This window comes from Siphateles boraxobius, unplaced genomic scaffold (assembly GCF_051911475.1).
Source record: "Siphateles boraxobius isolate OS27281-9 unplaced genomic scaffold, OSU_SipBor_1 6, whole genome shotgun sequence".
In the NCBI taxonomy this organism is placed as follows: Eukaryota; Metazoa; Chordata; class Actinopteri; order Cypriniformes; family Leuciscidae; genus Siphateles; species Siphateles boraxobius.
The window spans coordinates 40,590,475-40,610,000 of NW_027509186.1; the positions used below are offsets into that span (position 1 = coordinate 40,590,475).

A 19,526-nucleotide genomic window follows, 5' to 3' on the forward strand; every position below is an offset into this window, starting at 1 on the left:
AATTATCACGATAATTTTTTTTTAATATCAGTCGATATCGATAATTATCACGATAAATGTCAAATCTTTATTTCTGTCAAGTTTAAAGGCAGATTTTTGCTCCTAAGTGAAAGTTGTAGCAACCAGAGCGTTACATGTGGTTTTAAACTACTCTTTATTGTCAGGACATATCATGGACAAACACTTGCCAAACAGGGGAACATTTCACAAATCTGAGGTAGAACATTCAAACATTTATCATTTTTCCTTAACAAAATAAATATCTGGATAGAAAAATATATTTCTTAGTTTCTGCATGTGCTAATGGAGGATATTGTTTCAAGTCTTGAAACAGGATTGTGTTGCCTGACTTTGATGGCACGTATCTTCAGCACAGTTTGCAGTGCAGGCTGCAATATTAATATTACATGTTTTGTCTCGAAGCGCATATTTGACAGTGAGTTGACAGTAAATCTGCATCCTAACTCAAGCTAATACTACTATGTTACATTTATGTTCATTAACAAAAACAGTAACATCTGTAAAAAATAAATAAAATAACAATCACATTTTTATTTGGTAAAATTTAATATTCTGACTGTTTGAGTTTTATTAAAATTAACCATTGGTCATCCATTATCATGCATTTAGATCATGATAACCAAAGATAAAACCAGGCATAGCACCTCACTATCATGGCAAAATGTAACTTTATGTTTTCTATGGTATTTGTATGAAAAACAGTAGCTTACAGTAATGCAAAACCCAAATGCATTATTAAATACTGTAATTATATTATATTAGTCATTTAATACATTGTCTACATTAATAATATAATACAATTCAATATGTATATCCCACATTTCATGGTGCAGTTAATATTACTAGGCTAACGTTACAGTAAAGCCTTCTGACTGTATCGTTGCGCACAGTGTTTGTCAGCGGGGTTTCATCTGCCTTTAAACTGGACATTTGTGTTCTTCGCTGAATTCAAGTGCTTCTCACTGGATCTCTTGAGCGAGACCGATCAGAGTAAACCTTTCTTTTACTGTCTATGGAGTAAACGCGTCCGCTTTAGTGAGCTCGCGCTGCGCTGCCGTTTGGACGTTGAGCCGAGCGGATAAATGCTCCGTGTGGCGCGCGGTTCAAATGAGTTTCGTTTCGCTTCGCTTTTGACGCATAAACATTATCGAACATCGTTTTATCAAGAAAAATTATATCGTGATAATTATCGTTATATCGCCCAGCCCTAACCACATTTAATCCTGCGTTAAGCATTTTTTCTCCAGGTATTTCAGGTCGCATGACTAAAATGTTGCAGTAAATTTCAATTGCATTTGCAAGTCGTATACAACATCGTTTTTTCCTGTGTTGATCCTTATTTGTTTTCAGGACTCAGAGGACGAGTGGGTGGAGGCCCAGTTTCCTTCAGGGGGCGGAGACAAGCCTTGGAAGGCGGAGCTTGAGGCCACGCCCACATCTACCGTGGCCAGTACTAACCAAGTAAGATCCTAGTCTATGTAAGGGATAATGTACATCCAGCCGGTTATCTCAGAATAAACTCGACAGGGTGATCAGGAGGCTCTTGCGTGAGCCTGAAGGGGGTTTATTCTGAGATAACAACCGGCTGGACGTACATTATCCCGCTTATTACACGGCTACTTGCCACATAAGTAAATAATTAGACACAAAATATAGATCTGAGTTGAAATATTTTATTAGTTCTTTAAAAGCAAATAAACGGTATACAGTCATACCAATTATTACACAGCATTTCATCACATAAATAATTACGGAGATTAGAGATATTGATTTCAGATTAAACTGTTTTAAAATCGCACCCGATTGTATCTTATAATCCAACAGTGTACAAAACAATAGTCTCAAAATGACAGCAGCTGCGACTTGAATGAAACAAGAACATTGAGCTAAGCCACAATAGTCAAGTCAAGTCACCTTTATTTATATAGCGCTTTTTACAATACAGATTGTTTCAAAGCAGCTTTACAGAGATAACAGGAAAATAATGTTATAATAATATTGTTAAATACTGTATAAAATTAAATGTCCCCAACTAAGCAAGCCAAAAGCCACTGGCGAAAAAGGCGACAATATGGCATAATTAAATAACTGTACACAAACGTTTTAATATTTTATTAGCTCACCAAAAGCAAAACTTCCATGAAGTTGTTTTCAGCGGTTGTTATCTGAGAATAATTTACCGCTGGATGGCACGATTGACCAATCAGAATCACGTACTATAGTTTTAATAATAATACCGTGTAATAATTTTGTTTAATGGAGGCGGTTTGTCATACAGCAGTTTACTGTGATCCGATGACCATCCTCGCTGTGGTCTGTAATCACAGTCTTCAGACATTTAGATTATAAGAGTGTTTCAGAGTGGGTGATTGTTGTCCTACACAGCAAAGCCACTTGTGGAAACTTCAATACCGTTATTACTGGAAATGAAGAGCTCTCTCTGAGCCGTGAGGAGCGTCACACTGACATCCATTTGCAAAGCAACCGCAAGTCATTCATTTTCAATGCGATGTGTGCGTGCGCAGTGACGTGATGAAGATGCGAAAGGTTAACTTTACATGAATGTGATGCATGTTACAGACAAACGCTTTTTCACCCTCCAGAATGTTTGTTTGTTAGCAGCAAAAAATAGATATAGAATCTTATTTTTAAGGTGCATCTTATTTCTGTGTTATTGGGCATAACAATGCATTTAATCTAGTTTTTCACAGTCTTTTGTCTGTTTGACCTTTTCTAGAGAGATGAATGGATGACCTTTGACTTCCTGGCGATGAAGACGACTTCCGTGGCGGAGAAACGAGCGCAGAAAGAAGCAGAGAAAGAGGTGGAGAGGGAGAAAGCAAAGGCTATTGAACAGGTGAGCGACGTTTGTGACTTCAAAACAACATTGTGTAAAATGTTGGCTGGTTCATCCTGACATGAATGCCATTAGGACACTCAAAACTGGCACATTCCTGTTTATTATTTGTTGAAGATCCACCTTTACACTACTGACCTCTATTATGCTGTTTTAAAGGTTCATAATGTTGTTTTGGCCTCTCCTACAAGAGGTTTACATGCATCCAAGGTCAAAAACATTTTCATTTTCTTATAATATACATTAAAGCATCAGCACTTTTCTCTCAGTGTCTGAAACGGTTCATTCAAAGATTCAGTCTCTCTAAGCCCCGCCTCTCTGAGAGCTGCTCTGCTCTGATTGGTCAGATTGCCCCGTCTGTTGTGATTTGTCGATCGCTTACAGCATGTGGTGGAAATCAAACGCCCATATCTGTATTTCATCTCTGGATCTTCCTCAGATCATTCCTGTGATCAAAGCTGAATTTTCAGCATCATTACTCCAGTCTACAGTGTCACATGATCCTTCAGAAATCAATCTAATATGATGATTTGCTGCTCAAAAAAACATATCTAATTATTATCAGTGTTAATGTTAAAAATTAAAAATCCTTGATGGAAACTGTTCAAACCAAGTGTTGAAATGATCACTTTCGTAGCTCTGAGAGCGTGTCTTTGTTGTGCGAGGAGTGTGTGTTTGTTTATCGTGTTTCTCTCTCTGTCTTTCTCTGTCTCTCAGGCTGGTCTTCACAAGTTAGAGTTGAACCCTTATTGGAAAGATGGAGGAAGTGGACTGCCCCCAGAGGCCACCTCCAGAACTGCGGTCAGAAAAGGTGAATGCCGAAACAAGGGGCTCATTTAGAAAAACGCTTGTATGATTGGATTTGATCCTAAATACCATGGATTTTCTCCTAATTCAAAAGTGAGGAAAAGAGGATTGTTTTTTTAAAGGCAGAACTTTTTGCCGCTCATATAACAGTAATTCAATTAATTCAACATTTAAATAAATAATTAATTTTACGATCTAAGATGGTCAAACTTTGAGAGATTATTTTTATCTCACAGTCGCAAGTGAAAAATCTATAAAAAATGACGTTACATTTTACAGGAAAATACTATTTCAGTTTTTCGTCTTGTAAATTTCATGTTTTATTCAAAGTGTTACTTGCTGTTTCTCTGTAATTATTTGTGAAAATATTATTTAAATTAACAGAAATTCTCAAGTTTAAAGGTTAGCACTGATAACCACATTGATCGATAACATTTTAGATTTCTAAGTGGTCAGTTTTCAGCCAATATTGGCTGCAATTTGGACCAAACTTCGTTAAAAAAACGGTCTCCGTGAAACTATTAATAGTGTAACCCAGGTTGTTAAAAGCTTTTTTGGCTGTGACTCTTGGAGAGACGGTTTAAAGCCAACAAGCTGCTCTCGTCCTCGTTCATTTTACATGATTGATTCCCTGCATTTTCTTTTTGTCACTTCATTCTGAAATATGTCACGTTATTAGAAAGGGGTGTTTCGTGCTGACTGTTGCAGTCGCTCTTATCTGTGCTCTGTACACGCTGAGCGGGAAGTGTTTATTCCACAGATGTTTTACACAGATCTCTCTCTCTCTCCCTCAGCTGGAGTGGTGAATGATGGAGGGGTGAGCTGGCTCAGAAAGTCCTATCAGAGGATGAAAGAGCAGGCCGACAGAGAACAGCGCAGTGTGGAGAGTGTGGTGGCGGAGAGATACGGGGTGAGCAAACACACACACAGCGGTAAACAAACACACATCTCTCTTTAATTCAACACATTGTAAGGTTGCTTCCCCTGCGATTGAAGAAGAGCTCATACAAGCCATTCATTCATGAAACTGGTCTTGCTATGTATTCATTGCTGTTTGCAACCAATAAGGATGCAATATTGTCATATTGTTTAATTTTATACCGCCCAGTAGGGTTGGGTATTGTTTGATTTTCTTTTTTGCTATTCAAATTCTGCTTATTGATTTTCCCAGTTGTTTTTCTCAATGTGGTAAAAAAAAAATAGAGAAGGAAAGGAAGTCAAATAGTTTTTTTTGCAAAACTTTCTGTTGTAGCTGAATAGTATGAACTCAAATCAGCAGCCTAAAGAACAACCAACTAATAAACTAGACTAACTAATATACATTTCAAACATTATTAAAGACAATACAATATTAAAGTAATACAACAAGAACAAATAAGCAAATTAGCAATAGCACAAATAAATACAAAGTTCAGAAATTGAAATCAAACGTAAAATAACTCTGTTTTCTTTTTAGAAATAAAATATAGGTTACTCCTTATTAAAGTTACAAAAGTTATTCAGTCCAGACCAGTGAGTGATTTTCTGTTTCTTTTGTTCTTTGATTAACAGTAATGACACAGTTGGCAGTAGGTTTATTAGGCTGTATATTAATATATATTCATAATATAATATAGTCTTATAATATATGAATCTATTTATATATCTATCTATCATCTGTGTGTGTGTGTGTATATATATATATGTGTGTGTGTGTGTGTGTGTGTGTGAGTTGTAATAATATATCAATTTAGATATTAGATAAATGCAATAAGTAAAAAAAAAAGGTTATTTTTCTTCAGGATTCTTATGTATAGCTCATTTAAATGTTTTTTAAAATTAAGTTGAAATCATGCTGACATATGGAGCTCGTGGTTATTGAATCCCTAAAACCCATATGGGTATTTTGAATGTTTTCAGCGCACTGTTTCCCACGGGGGGAGACATGGACTAAACTCTAGTGAATTTGCTCTGCTTTTGGTGGAAACTGAACTCAATGATGTGTTCTGATGGTCCTCTCTTCCCTCTCTAGTCCATGGAGGAATTCCAGAAGAAACTGCGAGAGGCGGAGGAGGTTGCGTATGGAGAGAGGGGTGGTAGGAGAGGAGACCGAAACGAGGGAAGAGAGAGGTGGAGGAGAGAAGAGAGAGATGAAGGGAGGGAGAGATGGAAGAGAGATGACGGAGAAGAAGGGAGGGAGAGATGGAAGAGAGAAGAAGGGAGAGAGAGATGGAAGAGAGATGAAAGAGAAGAAGGGAGAGAGAGATGTAAGAAAGATGAAAGAGAAGAAGGGAGAGAGAGATGTAAGAAAGATGAAAGAGAAGAAGGGAGAGAGAGATGGAGGAGAGACGACAGAGAAGAAGGGAGAGAGAAATGGAGGAGAGAAGAAGGGAGAGAGAATGGAGAAGGGAGGAGAGGATGGCGAGACAAATCTCCAAATGCTGAGAGAGAAAGAGAACGAGGCTTTGAGAGAAGGTCTCTCGACCACGAGGAACGTGATCAGAGATCAGGGCCGGATCCAGACGAGGATCCGGAGTCTCAGAGACGCATCACTTCCTCTCTGTACAGCCTCAGTGACAAGTTCCTCAAACCCTCCGATGCTGACGAGGATATGAGCGCAGGGCCGGGGTTGAGGAGGGGGGTGCAGAAGGGCTCCTCATCCAATCAGAGGACAGGATTCAGAAAACCTGATGAAGATGATGATGATGGGGTTGTAGCTGCCTGGAGGAAGAGCAGTGATTCAAAGACGACGCCAACCCCACAGGAACACACAGAGAAGAGCGCCGCCCTGCAGGAGGAGAGCAAAACAACAACAGCAGTGAGCAGGTCAGAATGAAGAATACCAGCAGTTGCTTTTATAAAGAGAAGACGCGTTACTCTATCAACCTTATTTCTCATGTAATAGTGGCGCGACCATTTGTAAATTGTGTCTGGCTTCCGGTGTCATTCACTTCCAGGTATTTTTAGGCTATGTATTTTTTGGACATTAAAGGAATAGTTCACCCAAAAATGAAAACTCTGTCAGTATTTACTCTCCCTCATGTTGTTCCAACCCCGTAAGACCTTCGTTCATCTTCGGGACACGAATTAAGATATTTTTGATGAAATCTGAGAGCTGGATCACTCCTCCATAGGCTTCTTCAGGGATTGATACTTGCCGGCCTCGAAAAGTTATTAAAGACATCGTTAAAATACTCCAATTGACTACAGTGGCTCAATCTTAAGTTTATCATGCGACGAGAATACTTTTTGTGCGCAAAAACAAACTAAAATAACGACTTTATTTCAACTATTCATTTCCTTCACTATGGGCCTCGAGTCAGTTAAACTAGTGTAATAGCGTAGAGCTACGTCACACGTAGGCTCACTATTGGCCGACGCTGGTCATGTGGGCGATGCGTGTGACATACAACAACAGATCATACGCTGTTAAACTAGTAACCTGACTCGAGGCCCAGAGAGAAGGAAATGAATAGTTAAAATTAAGTCGTTATTTTTGTTTTTTCTAGCGTTTTCAGACGTTTTCCATAAGCTTCTCATCCACACCGAAACATTGAAACACCGAAATCGCTAATTGGATCTTACGCGTAAACCCTCAAAAAGCTCACTGAGGTGATACAGACGGAAAAATAAATATAAAGTTATCGAATAAAATATGATTATTTTGTGTTGCAGAATATCTCAGCTTTCACTGATGAGTGTGCAAAGTAACATATTCTAGCAACAGTGTGAAAGTGAATAGCACAAACAGGCACGATACTGGTATAAACATCAATATCTATTGGTACAATATGCATCACATGACTAAACCTATGTCATTGTTTTTAAATACCTCTGTTTTTGACAGTCAACGCTTCAACACGAAAACGCGTTTTCAATTTGATCCACTTTTGGAGAGCGTTTTCAAAAAGCGTAGTTTTCAGGAATAAAAACGCCGTCTCTGTGTGGACGGAAGGCCAAAATGGAGAGAAAAAGATGCGTTTTAAAAACGAGAACGTTATTTACCAGTTAGTTATTAGTTAGGTATTGTTACACAATAAGGTGGATATCATTCTGACCCTCACGCCCATATTACCATGCAACATTTAGTTTGAATATTTTGCTGGTTGTCTGACAATGGATCATTCTAGAACTATTCTCTTGACTTAAAATAATTTAAAATAAGACAAAACATCCAATAATTCAGCTATTTCTTATTTTAAGAAATAATTTAATTATTTTTAACTACTGTTTTTTTTTTTTAAGAACCAAGTCTTCAAAAATCTCTATATATGAGGAAGTCTAAAAATGAACTGATTATAATTATAAAGCACAGTATATTTTACATTTATTGCAAGATAATATATTTCAATAATATATTATTATAAATTATATTAATATATGATGTATATGAATATATTTATATATATATATATATATATATATATATATATTCCATTTATGTAATATGTAATCTAATTTGTGCCATTGTTTTGCGTTGGTCTTTTTCATTTAATTCGTCGATCGTGATTTGTTAGCAAATCTTCATGCATCAACACGATTATTAGAAAGTCGTATCTAGTAATGGATTCATGGGAAATGTCATGGTGAAGTCAGGGAATTTGATTTGTTCTATACAAGTTCTTGACATTTTTACTCATACTTTTGTGAACGTAACTTATGCTAAAACTGATTGTGTTTGCTAATCTTCCAGTTCACAGAGTGAGGAAGAGGAGGAAGAACTGATCCTAACGGATGAAGAGATGAATAAACTGGGAGCCAAACTCGTCAAGGCAGAACTCATGGGAAACACGGTGAGCTCATCAAAACTTTGTGAGTGACGTTCCTAGACAGATAATGCTGTCTAAATAGGAAGCTCACTAATGTTTGAGAAATATTTAAAACGGTCCCACTTTATATTAAGTGGCTTTAAGTACTTTGTACTTATGGCATTCATGTTGTATTGTAAAACACTTGTGCTGCTATTGAGGTGTGATACCGGTAAGGTTTGGGTCAGGTGTGTGTGATACGGGTAAGGTTTGGGTCAGGTGTGGTGGTATGGGTCGGTTTAAGGGTAGGTTAAGGTTTGAGGGTTGGGTCAACAGTGTAATTACAAATGTAATTACATAAATTAATTACAGCTGTAATTACATGCTGGTATTTTTTAAATAAAGTATAATGTAAAAACATGTATGTACACAAAGTCCATTGTATCAAATTATTAATTTCAATGCAAGTACATAGTACTTAAAGCCACTTAATGTAAAGTGTGACCGCGTTTTTGAAATTTGTACAGAGAAATAACAGAAAATTCAAAAATGTTGCATCTTGGAACCTATTTCATGTTTTGCGTTCTCGAGCCGCCAGGCACTGTTTTATGCAAATGAGCGGCCGGTAGAGGTGGGCGATATATCGTTTAGACGCTAATATCCAAATTGTTGTCTGGACGATATGCAAAATTGGGATATCGAATATTTCATAATTTGTACAATCCGACCCCCCAAACATGAAAAGAGCTGAAGGAAGTTAAAGAGAAAACAAATAATGCACACTATAACCTTCTTAACAATTATATGTAGCGATTTTAATACTGTAGGGGTTTGTTTATTTTATTTTTTGTACAAAATCATAATCGTTCCTCAATTGCACGAGAGTAAGCTGCTACTAATTTGCAATATACAACTACGAAGTTCTTACCTTTGTGTTATGACGTTTCTTAGGTTGAAGCAACAATCCAAAATCGTAAAGAGTAAAGCCGATGTACGATTAATAAAATAGCTGCTAGAAAAGGCAAAATATGCGTTGTTTGCGGAAAAATGAAGTCGGAAGTTAAAAAGTTTTTCTTAAAGGTCTGTGGCGTCCTCAAGTGGTGAGCTTCGTGATTGCATCATTAGAAAATTGCGTTGTATGATTCCAAAAGATGGAATACATTTTCCCAAGAGATCGGTTTGGTACGCATTACAAACCGAACCATTCCGGTGGTTGGACCATTTTTCCTGCCGACCAAAATCTGCGCTGGAGCGAACACCACAATGTTGCGCAACATCAAATGGCAAATTAAATGAAAGCGGAACGAAACTCATTATTTTGTGCTTCACGGACCGTTTATCAGTTCGGACGAATGTCAGTGCAGGGCGAGCCGATCTTGATTAAGCGACACCGTTACTACATAAGAGATCCAGTAACCAAAGCATTTGAATTCGCCACTTAAGTAATAACATCGCTACGAGATCTAGTGAGAAGCGTTACAATTTCTTCGTTATTAACTGATCAAGCAGCGCTGACGTGGAAACCAGGAGAAACATCGTTCCATGAATGAACTAGTTCTAGGTTTTAAGTCCACAGATCATTCACCATGGATTTAATATTTTTTTACAGTCTATGGTAGTAACACTAACTTGTAACCATGTTTGGCAGAAGTATTATATGCTTTCAAGTACGTCACACATCTTTTTCCAGCACTTCAAAACTCAAATTTTATTTAAATGTTATTTTTAATGTGATGACCAAAACATTATTTGTTCATCCTTCAAAGATTACCCCCATTTATAAAACTAAAAGTTTCAAGATGTAGGAAAACTCACAATTATTTAAAAATAATTTTTCTTTCAATAAATAGGAAATTTCTATGGCATTTCTTTATTTTTGCTGTATCGAAAACGTACCGAATGTGACACCAGTCACCACTGTATCTTATTGAATTTTGTGAACCGTTACACCCCTATTAAAAATATAAAAGAACAATAAAGACTTTATTGAATAATATATTATTATTTTAAAAAGTTTAGGAGTCTTTAAATCAATAATGTCTCATATCTTTATGTACTAGTAATTCTATACAATAATAGGTCAAATGCAGCAAGTCAAAAGACCAACTGGACCTTCTTTACCAGTTTGCACACATTTCTTTGAAGGATTGCAAAAATATCATCTGAATATCGATATCGAGATATTGAAAAAAATATCGAGATATTCATTTTTGTCAATATCTTTTGTTTTCTGTTAGAAAGGTGTCGTGTTAGCGGCACATAAATTAATAACTAATGATCTTTGCAACGGAAGTAAATCAATCAAAACTAACTTTAGCTGGACAATGACTTTATTCTAGAGCTGCTGTAAAGCCAAAACAATCTCTGTTACTTTAATTTCCTATTATCAATGTAAAGCTGCTTTTAAACAATCTATATTGTTAAAAGCGCTCAATAAATGAAGGTGACTTGACTTGTTCTTGTATGCTAAAAGTAGACGTTCAGAAACCGATTGTATGTGTTGCTGGTGTCAGACTTGTGTGTGAATATCCACAGGCTCTGGTGGAAAAGCTTAAAGCTCAGATGGATGCTGCCCGTCGAGCCAAAGAGAGCCGAGCTCAAAGAAGAGACCGGACCAAACCAGCGTCTGCACCATCCGACTCGGAGAAGGAAGTGGTGTTGTTCAGAACCGACCCCTCGGGACGAGCCTGGCCGGTCAAAGCCCCGTCGCAAACACTGGAGCCGCGAGGAGGACGGAGGAAGCGGAAAGCGGTGAGACACACACTCACATGTGCAACATCAAATTCCATGTGATTTTGCTACGATTGTTTGGAGTTTATTTACTTTAAAGGGGAGCTATTATTTGTTTTACAAAGCCTTGATTTTGTTTTTGGGCTCTACCAGAACAGGTTTTATGGAAGCTTGTTTCCGCCACAGAATAAAACATAAGATAATTGCAACTTTTTCCTCAGAATTGCGTGATATAAAGTCTGATTCTAAGGAAAAAAAGACTGACTGGCAATTGCGAGTTTATATCTCACAATTGTGTGTTATAAAGTCATAATTGCGAGGTATAATTCTGAGAAAAAAAAGTCCGAATTGTGAGATAAAAAGTTGCAATTACCTTTTTTATTTATTATTCTGTGGTGGAAAAAAGCTTCCATAAATTTTCATGCTTGAATATTCATAAATGAAATATGAAGCCCCTATGAAGCCCCTCCTTCTGAAAAGCACACTGTGCTCTGATTGGTCGGCTGGAGCAGTGTGTTGTGATCGGTCGAGCGCTTCGAGTGTGTTTGGGAAATGTCCCGCTCTTACCATAACCGCTAATTTAACACACTGCTAACTAACTCAACCAGGCCCCGCCCCTTTATTCTGCGTATTAATTATTATAATGAGGAATATTGTGACGTCTTCGTTCCCGGAAGAAACTCGAGACTACAATGGAGGCGTTTCAGGAGTTCAGAAACACTGATATAGAGAATAACTCAAACAGCAACATCACACACTAAAGAAAGATGAGCATGGAAACAAGCAGAATAGGTCCTCTTTAAATTAACATTAGCTTGAAGCCTGGCAAACTTCAAATGAGATCACATTTTCTCCTCTTGTGTGATCTTTTTTTTTAGGTTGAGACGCACCAGGACGGCGAGCGCGTGCGGTACTTTGAGGATGATGATGGTATGGATCTGCGCGAGATGGTCAGGCGGGAGAAGATGAGCTCAGCGGAGGATCAGAACGCTCTTTACTCGCGCATGGCCGCCAAGGTGAGCGCCGATCTCCTCACACACCAAACTGATGAATATGGAAGCTTGTTTCCGTCACAGGATAGACATTTTAAAAGATAATTGTGACTTTTTATCTCATAATTGCGAGTTCATATCACGTAATTCTGACTTTATAACATGCAATTGGGAGAAATAAAGTCAGAATTGCATGATATAAAGTCGCAATTGCGAGTTAAGTCAGAATTGTGTGATATAAACTCCCAATTCTGAGAAAAAAAGTTTGATATTTAATTAAAAAAAATTTACTTACAAAAAATCTGTCCCAATTGCGACTTTATATCATGCAATTCTGAGATAAAAAGTCAAAATTCTGAGATAAAAAGTCACAATTACCTTTTTTATTTTTAGTCTGTGCCAGAAACAAGCTTCCGTAGATAAATGAAAGTGTGGGGCAGTCTGTAATTCTAAAGGGACGGTCATAAAACATTTGCAGTGAAAAAGCAACTGGAGGTCGTTCATTTTTTTTATGAGAGTAGAGATGAGATGCAATCTTTTTTTTTTTTTTTGCAATTAAGCATCTTCTGTGAGATGCACTCAAAAAATCTTTACAAATTTAAGATTTATGCATTTGAATTGCATATAAAATTGACATCCATTGGTTTACACAGTTTTAATATAAACAAACTGCTGAACATAATGTGATGCATCTTTGTTAATCATACATAAATGAAACAGGTACTTTTTATAATGTGCATCAATTTGATTTGAATTAGATAATCATAATTGTTTAGAAGCATCATGGATCTGTTCATTTAAATATATTTACCTTAGGGGTGTGCCATATCATACCGTCCATGATAATACATGTATACATTTTTACATGATAAAAAAGTGTCGTATCGCGATATCAATGATATAGCGACGCGATGACGTATGGCGCATTTACGTTCCCTAGCACGCACAACAACAACACCTGTCTGAGCGCGAGAGCAGCCTGTCAGCCTCCGATGACGATTTAGCAATTTCACAAACAGCTTGAGTGTTCAGCGGGGCTGCCGACGCGCGTCTTCTCTCACGCGCGTTTAGGAGTCGGGACATGCTGAATGGTCTCTTGCACAATCGGGCCATCAGTGCATCGTAACTAAAGTTTATCATTTTCAAGTCTTCTTAATTCTTATCAGTTTAAACATTCAAGCGGTTTTAAACTATCCAGTAAGCTACTCGCGCACTCTCTGAGAGAGTTGCACTGCGTGCATACATATGGCGCTTTTCCACTGCATGGTACGGCTCAGTACGATTCGGCTCGGTCGCGGCACGGTTCGGCTCGTTTCGCTTTTCCACTGGATGGTACGACTCGGCTCGGTTGCTTTTCCACTGGATGGTACGACTCGGCTCGGTTGCTTTTCCACTGGATGGTACGACTCGGCGCGGCACTGCTCGGTTCGCTTTAGCTCGGTTGCTTTTCCACTGCAGTTAGTACCGCTTCAAAGTGGGTGGGATTATGACTGATCGTTATAGTTTATCCGCTCCTCTGCAACTAACAAGAGGAACGTCTGCGCTTCTCGTCCACTGACCACGATTCAGCCATTTCTTTTTTGGAAGTTTTTTTTCTTCAAGCAAGTCAAGCAAGTAGTTTTAAAACATTTGGAGGCTGTTACTGGCTATTTAAATCTAGCGGGTTTGATGTCTCGCAAATACAATGACGCTGGTAGTGACGATTCTGTCTGTCTGACCAATCAGTGATCTACAGTGCTTCCACGTCACATTTTAGTATGGGTACGGTACGCTTGGAACCTCAACAGAGGTGGTACCATTTAAAGCGAGCCGTACCGTACCGTACCATGCAGTGGAAAAGCGCTACAAGTGAGCCGTGCCGAGCCGTACCGTACCATGCAGTGGAAAAGCGCCAATAGAGTAGGCTACAGCTCGCGAGAAACTAAAGTTATTTTTCGCGGATTATATCGCTTTAATGGGGGGAAAAACGCAAATTGTGTAAAACTTCCGGTCATGGTAAGTATACTCATAAACACAGTCGGTTATGTATAAAACGCATGTGACAGTGTGACAGACAGTATAATGAAAACAGCAATGGCTCCGTGCACTAGCTGTAAAAGTGACAGCAGCCATAGGCTATGTGTCTGTCATTAATGTTGTCGTCAAAACAACAAAAGATAGCTTTAATTGTAATGAATGAGAATTATTAGCCTATGTGTTTTAATTTAATCAGGAAACAGAACTAAAAGACTATGTGTTATTTTACATTTGATTACTTTATTATGTTTCTGTAGTATTTCTGAATACTGGTGTTAGACCTACACACATTTAACATTTAATTCAAAGATTGAAATCGATTGAAAACAACAAATTTACCACATTGTAAAAAACGCAATGAGTGAGCAAACATTTAGGCGAGATAAACATAAAAAGAAAATTTTCAACAACAACAAAAAAAATGTCTATATCGTCATAAATATCATTATCGCAAATATTCTTGAAATATCGTGATAGAATTTTGAGGCTATATCGCCCACCCCTAATTTACCTACATTTATATATATATTTATGTATACAATATACAGTTTAAAAAAATGCATTGCATTAAATTGAATACATCCAAATACAAGTTTAATTAAAGGTCCCATATTATGCCCCTTTTCACAAGATATAAAATAAGTCTCTGCTGTCCCCAGAGTGTGTATGTGAAGTTTTAGCTCAAAATACCCAACAGATCATTTTTTACAGCATGTTTAAATTGTCATTTTTTGGTGCTCAGAAAAACGCGCTGTTTTAGTGTGTGCCCTTTAAATGCAAATGAGCACGGCACGGGGGGCGGAGCTTCGAGAGCTCGCGCTCAGTCTCAGGACAATTTCATCTCACAGAACAGTGGCGTGCACGGGGGGGGCTCACGCCCCTGCCCCTTTTGTCTCAAAATGTATTGTGCCCTTTTCTGATAATTGTAAATAATAATAATTATTATTATAAATATTATAATAAATGAAACACACCCTTGCCACTAACAATAATAATACAAACAAATATATATAAAAAAAAATTTGGCAGAGAAGTGGTAGGCGGAGTTTCCTTTGCAGCGCCTCATACGCATTTAACGGTTCTGGTACGCACTACGCAGCAGTTCGCGCGAGTCTCTTCAAACGAGCAGCCGGTAACGTTTAAGCTAATACGGAAAATTACATTTATCCTACCATCACCATGCTACTCTAAAAGTTGCTGCAGCATGCGAGTTATTCTTAACTACAATAAAAGTATAACTCGAATTCAGACGCATTCTGAGTGACAATGTCATTCGTTTTTATCCAAGGAATAAAAGTGCAAGGGGAAATACATCTAACAGTTAGTTTAATGAAATCTTAAGTCCACCTCCAACTCTAAATTGTGAGGAACTTATATCTTTGATTTCATAGTAACGCTTTACAAAAATTTTACATCATTAGCGTACTCATGTATGAACTAACCATGAGCAACACATTTGTTACTGTAGGCTATATCTTAGTTAATACTAGAACTGTTAATTGTTTATTCATGTTATGTCACAGTTAGTGCATTAACTAATGATAACAAATACAACTTTTGATTTTAATGTTTTAGTAAACCCTAAAATTAACTAAGATAAATAAATGCTGTGGAAGTGCAGTTCATTAGCTAATGTTAACTAATGAAACCTTATTGTAAAGTGTTACTGATTCATGATAGCTAACACGGTCTTTCATACATATAATACATACATTACATTTACAACATCAACAAAACTAAAAATTAATTTTCCATAATTACCTTCTTGATTCTCACTGTTTTGTTTGGTAAAATAATATTTAATATTATCATAATTTCCCTATTTTCATTTGATGTGTTATGTATTCTAATAATTGTATCAACATATTTTCTTAGAATGCCAAGGAAAGAAAGAATAAAATAAAAAAAAATCAAGAAGTAATCATTTTTTTTATTTAGTGCCCTTTTTTCGTCCCTCCGCCCCTGCCCCTGAGGAGGTCTGTGCACGCCACTGTCTCAGAATGATGATAATAATATCAGAAACTCTCAGTAACGGTGTTCATTTCGACCCGGAGTCGGACAATAATGCCTACATAGTCAGAGTGCTGTATAGAGATGGAACAAGTACAGTTTAGTAGTTTAATTACGGTTATAACGTATTTGTCATCTGCTTGTATGTATCCACTATTAATAGCCTACAAGTCTGCTGTTTCGGACCAGGTCCGAATAATGATCAAACATATACTGATGAGTTTAATAAAGTTTATTGTACATAACACAAAAGATGAAGCGTCAGTTTTACTTCAGAAACTCACCGTAAGAGCTGAGTAAACAGTAAGATATAAGAAGTGCGCAAGTAACGTTACATAAACGGATTTCGGTAGAGTTGAGGGAGCATTTTCTTTAAAAACAAAATAATTCCACCTCGTTTTCAGCGGCTGCCTCAGATTTCGGGAGTAAATAGAGAGAGCTATGTGGATTAATACATCCAGCCACACAACACCTACAACGCTGGGAGACATTCTGGTCAGTGCATCAGCTGTGAACTCGATCAGGGCGGGTCTATGTTAGAACGGCAGTGTCTGTCAACACTCGTGGGCGGGGCCTGTACTTAGTGACGTCACTAAAACAGCATTCTGAAAACAGGTCGTTGGGAGACACTGCTGATGATTTATGGGGATTAATAAAAAAGGAGTGAGTGGATTTTTATCACTATTGGGTGGTTGTGTACACACACTGCCAACACACATTTATGTCCAAACAGCATGCAAAAGTGAATTTTCTATAACATGGGACCTTTAAATTAGCTTAAATTTAGGCCTGAACATTTTTCTTTTTCCAGTGTTTCGTAGTTTCTGGAAAGAAAAGATTGAAATGCTTAGTGTGTCAGAAATGAGTTTCTGAACCACAGACACGCACAAACAGTCGTGAGCCAGACTTGCGTCAGCAGATGGTGGCGGTAAAAGCCGCAGTATTCGTGTGATCAATGTCTCAGTCTCTCCACCGATCTCAGACTTTAAACCGGGCAGGGACACTCAAATCTGTTAGAATAAACTAAGACGTCACCGTCGCCATGGAGACGAGAAATATGAAAGTGACAAACATTTGCACATTTTAGCGGCACTTCGTTCTCTCACTCTTTCTCTGCCAAGTTACCATAACATAGCAGCTAAAAGTGTTATTAATATATTTATTTCACCAATTTCATCAGCAGAAGGCAAAATTGAGTCTTTAGTTAGTGTAATCGCAGTGCATGTAAGGCAGCATTGTATTGATATTTCTCAAACATTGAGATTCTTCTTTGTTGACGTTGTTACCGTTTCAAACTTTTTGGCAGATCATTTTTAGAACATCTACATCACATTGACGGAATGTTCGTTATTCAAAATCTAACTGACAGCCCAGTGACATCATTATGGTATTTGCATGCTGCAATTGTTTCTCCCCCCTTGTAATTGCATACTGAAAAAAATGAAATGAAATGTGCTTGGTCTCTTTTGTTTGCATCTGTTGCTTTGTGGTCATCATTTTATGAAATATTATGCTCAAACCCTCTGGTGCTCTTCACGTAGCGGTCAAAAATGGCCGGATTATTTATTTTTAACTAAATAAATGTACTATATTTTAGTTCAATAATGTTTTTTATTTGATATTTTGCATTTTTTGGAAATTTTATGGTACTAGTTTTTAATTCTGGAATAGTTATGATCCATTTATTAACTGTTAATCACTTTTTGAGCATAGATCTGAAAATTAAATTTCCAATTTAGGCTGTCATAAATCTCAAGCACAGACTTTAGTTGGGTCTCTTTATGAAGATGACATTTGGCAGATTATTGCTGATGTGAAAAGTAAAAAAAAGTTAAACTAAAAATTCATAGAAGTTTAAGTTTATTATTATTAAAAATGCACACAAAAAAAAGGTTTTTGTATGAAATATATATTTACCAAAACACGTTTTACTCTGAAACTATGAGGAAATCTTTAAGAAAATTTAACAACCTGTATTCAAAATTTGAGCCTGATATCTCAATAAATAGCTTTCAGTGAGATGTTGTTTGGCTGCAGTACCAAACGCTTCCACTAGAGGAAATTCGTCTCTCATTAGTTTCCAATGCGCTCATTTTAGACCGTGAACAATACAAGTGTGACTCTTTTTTTCAGGACTATTAAGCTCGAATCATGTCCGTGATTTTTCTTTTTTCTTTTTTTTTTTCTTGTGTTCACACGAGAAGTGCCAAAACCAATTTCCAAACTATTCCGATCAAGTAAAAAAGTTAAAAAAAAACCGGAAACTCACAGTATTAGAATGTAGATCGAGCTGTGATGAAGTTATTGTAATATTTGTATACAATATTGTGTTGATTCACAACGTGTGCTACAACCTACATGTACCTGAAACTTTTCTTTTGCTGCCTTGCAAGCTCTACTATTTTCTTCAGAAAATGCAAATGTAGTAGTTTGTGTGTTTATCTCCTGTCTGCTGTACATGTAGTTCTGAACAGCACACACACACACACACACACACTAAGCTCAAACTCTCTGGTCTGTCTAGTTTTTTTATGCAGAGAATAAATGTAGAGTTCTCTCCAACACACTCGCTCTCCATCTGTCAATCAAACATGCCAGTGTGAACACACACACTCCCACACAGATCACCCGTTGCTACGGATACATTGCCTCCTTGTCCGCTTGTTGAACCACCCCGTTAAGCCTCTCTCACTCTGGTGTGTGTTGGTGACACACACACACACACACACACACGCACACACACGCTGTTAGCGCAATCCCTGTGGCCTGGTCACATCTGCCGCTGCTATTTTCTGGATGTTACTCCAGATAATGACCTGCATTTTTACCAGCAATCAGCAGTAAATCCGCAGTCAGATCACATGACTTCTGACGACCAATCCAATCGCTACTCCACAGTTTGGTTTCAAGGCCCCTTTTGCCCAATCAGATCATGCCGGCAGGGCTGCAAGATTTGGGCGAAAAATGGAGTTGCAATTTTTGCTGATTAGTAATCAGTAAAAAAAAAAAATCAGATCCACATTTGCGGCGCAATTTGGCCAATTTTTTATTATTATATATCAATATGGCTATACAATAATAATATTTAATTATAATAATTCTTATTTTAATTAAAAATATATTTTAATTTTTTAGAATCTCCCTTTGACTGACATTTATAGAATGAAGAACCAACTGTGATGAAGTTATTGTGAAGATGTAATATTTGCATACTAGTCTAATAATATTTATTATTAATACTAAATCCACCTTATTCCTGACGAGTTTACTGCATTTTGAATTATGGGTGGCACTTCCGGTTTGGGGAACTCCCATTCAAAAAGACTGAAACGAATCATTTCAAATCATAAGGTTGCCCTACAAATA

The 19,526-nt window shown here is 37.3% G+C and overlaps 1 protein-coding gene across 2 annotated transcripts in view; it reads left to right on the forward strand.

The window, feature by feature from the left end:
• Positions 1-19,526, forward strand: part of cwf19l2 (CWF19 like cell cycle control factor 2) — a 45,148-nt gene that overhangs the window by 14,976 nt on the left and 10,646 nt on the right. For both annotated transcript variants that reach the window (XR_013195737.1, XM_077207120.1), the window contains exons 4-11: positions 1,372-1,482; positions 2,759-2,878; positions 3,596-3,689; positions 4,480-4,595; positions 5,697-6,490; positions 8,358-8,457; positions 10,948-11,163; positions 12,021-12,158. Coding sequence is in view for 1 of the 2 variants with exons in the window: in XM_077207120.1 (XP_077063235.1) it covers positions 1,372-1,482; positions 2,759-2,878; positions 3,596-3,689; positions 4,480-4,595; positions 5,697-6,490; positions 8,358-8,457; positions 10,948-11,163; positions 12,021-12,158 (1,689 nt within the window). In the remaining variant the exon portion in view is untranslated. The remainder of the gene's footprint in view (positions 1-1,371; positions 1,483-2,758; positions 2,879-3,595; positions 3,690-4,479; positions 4,596-5,696; positions 6,491-8,357; positions 8,458-10,947; positions 11,164-12,020; positions 12,159-19,526) is intronic.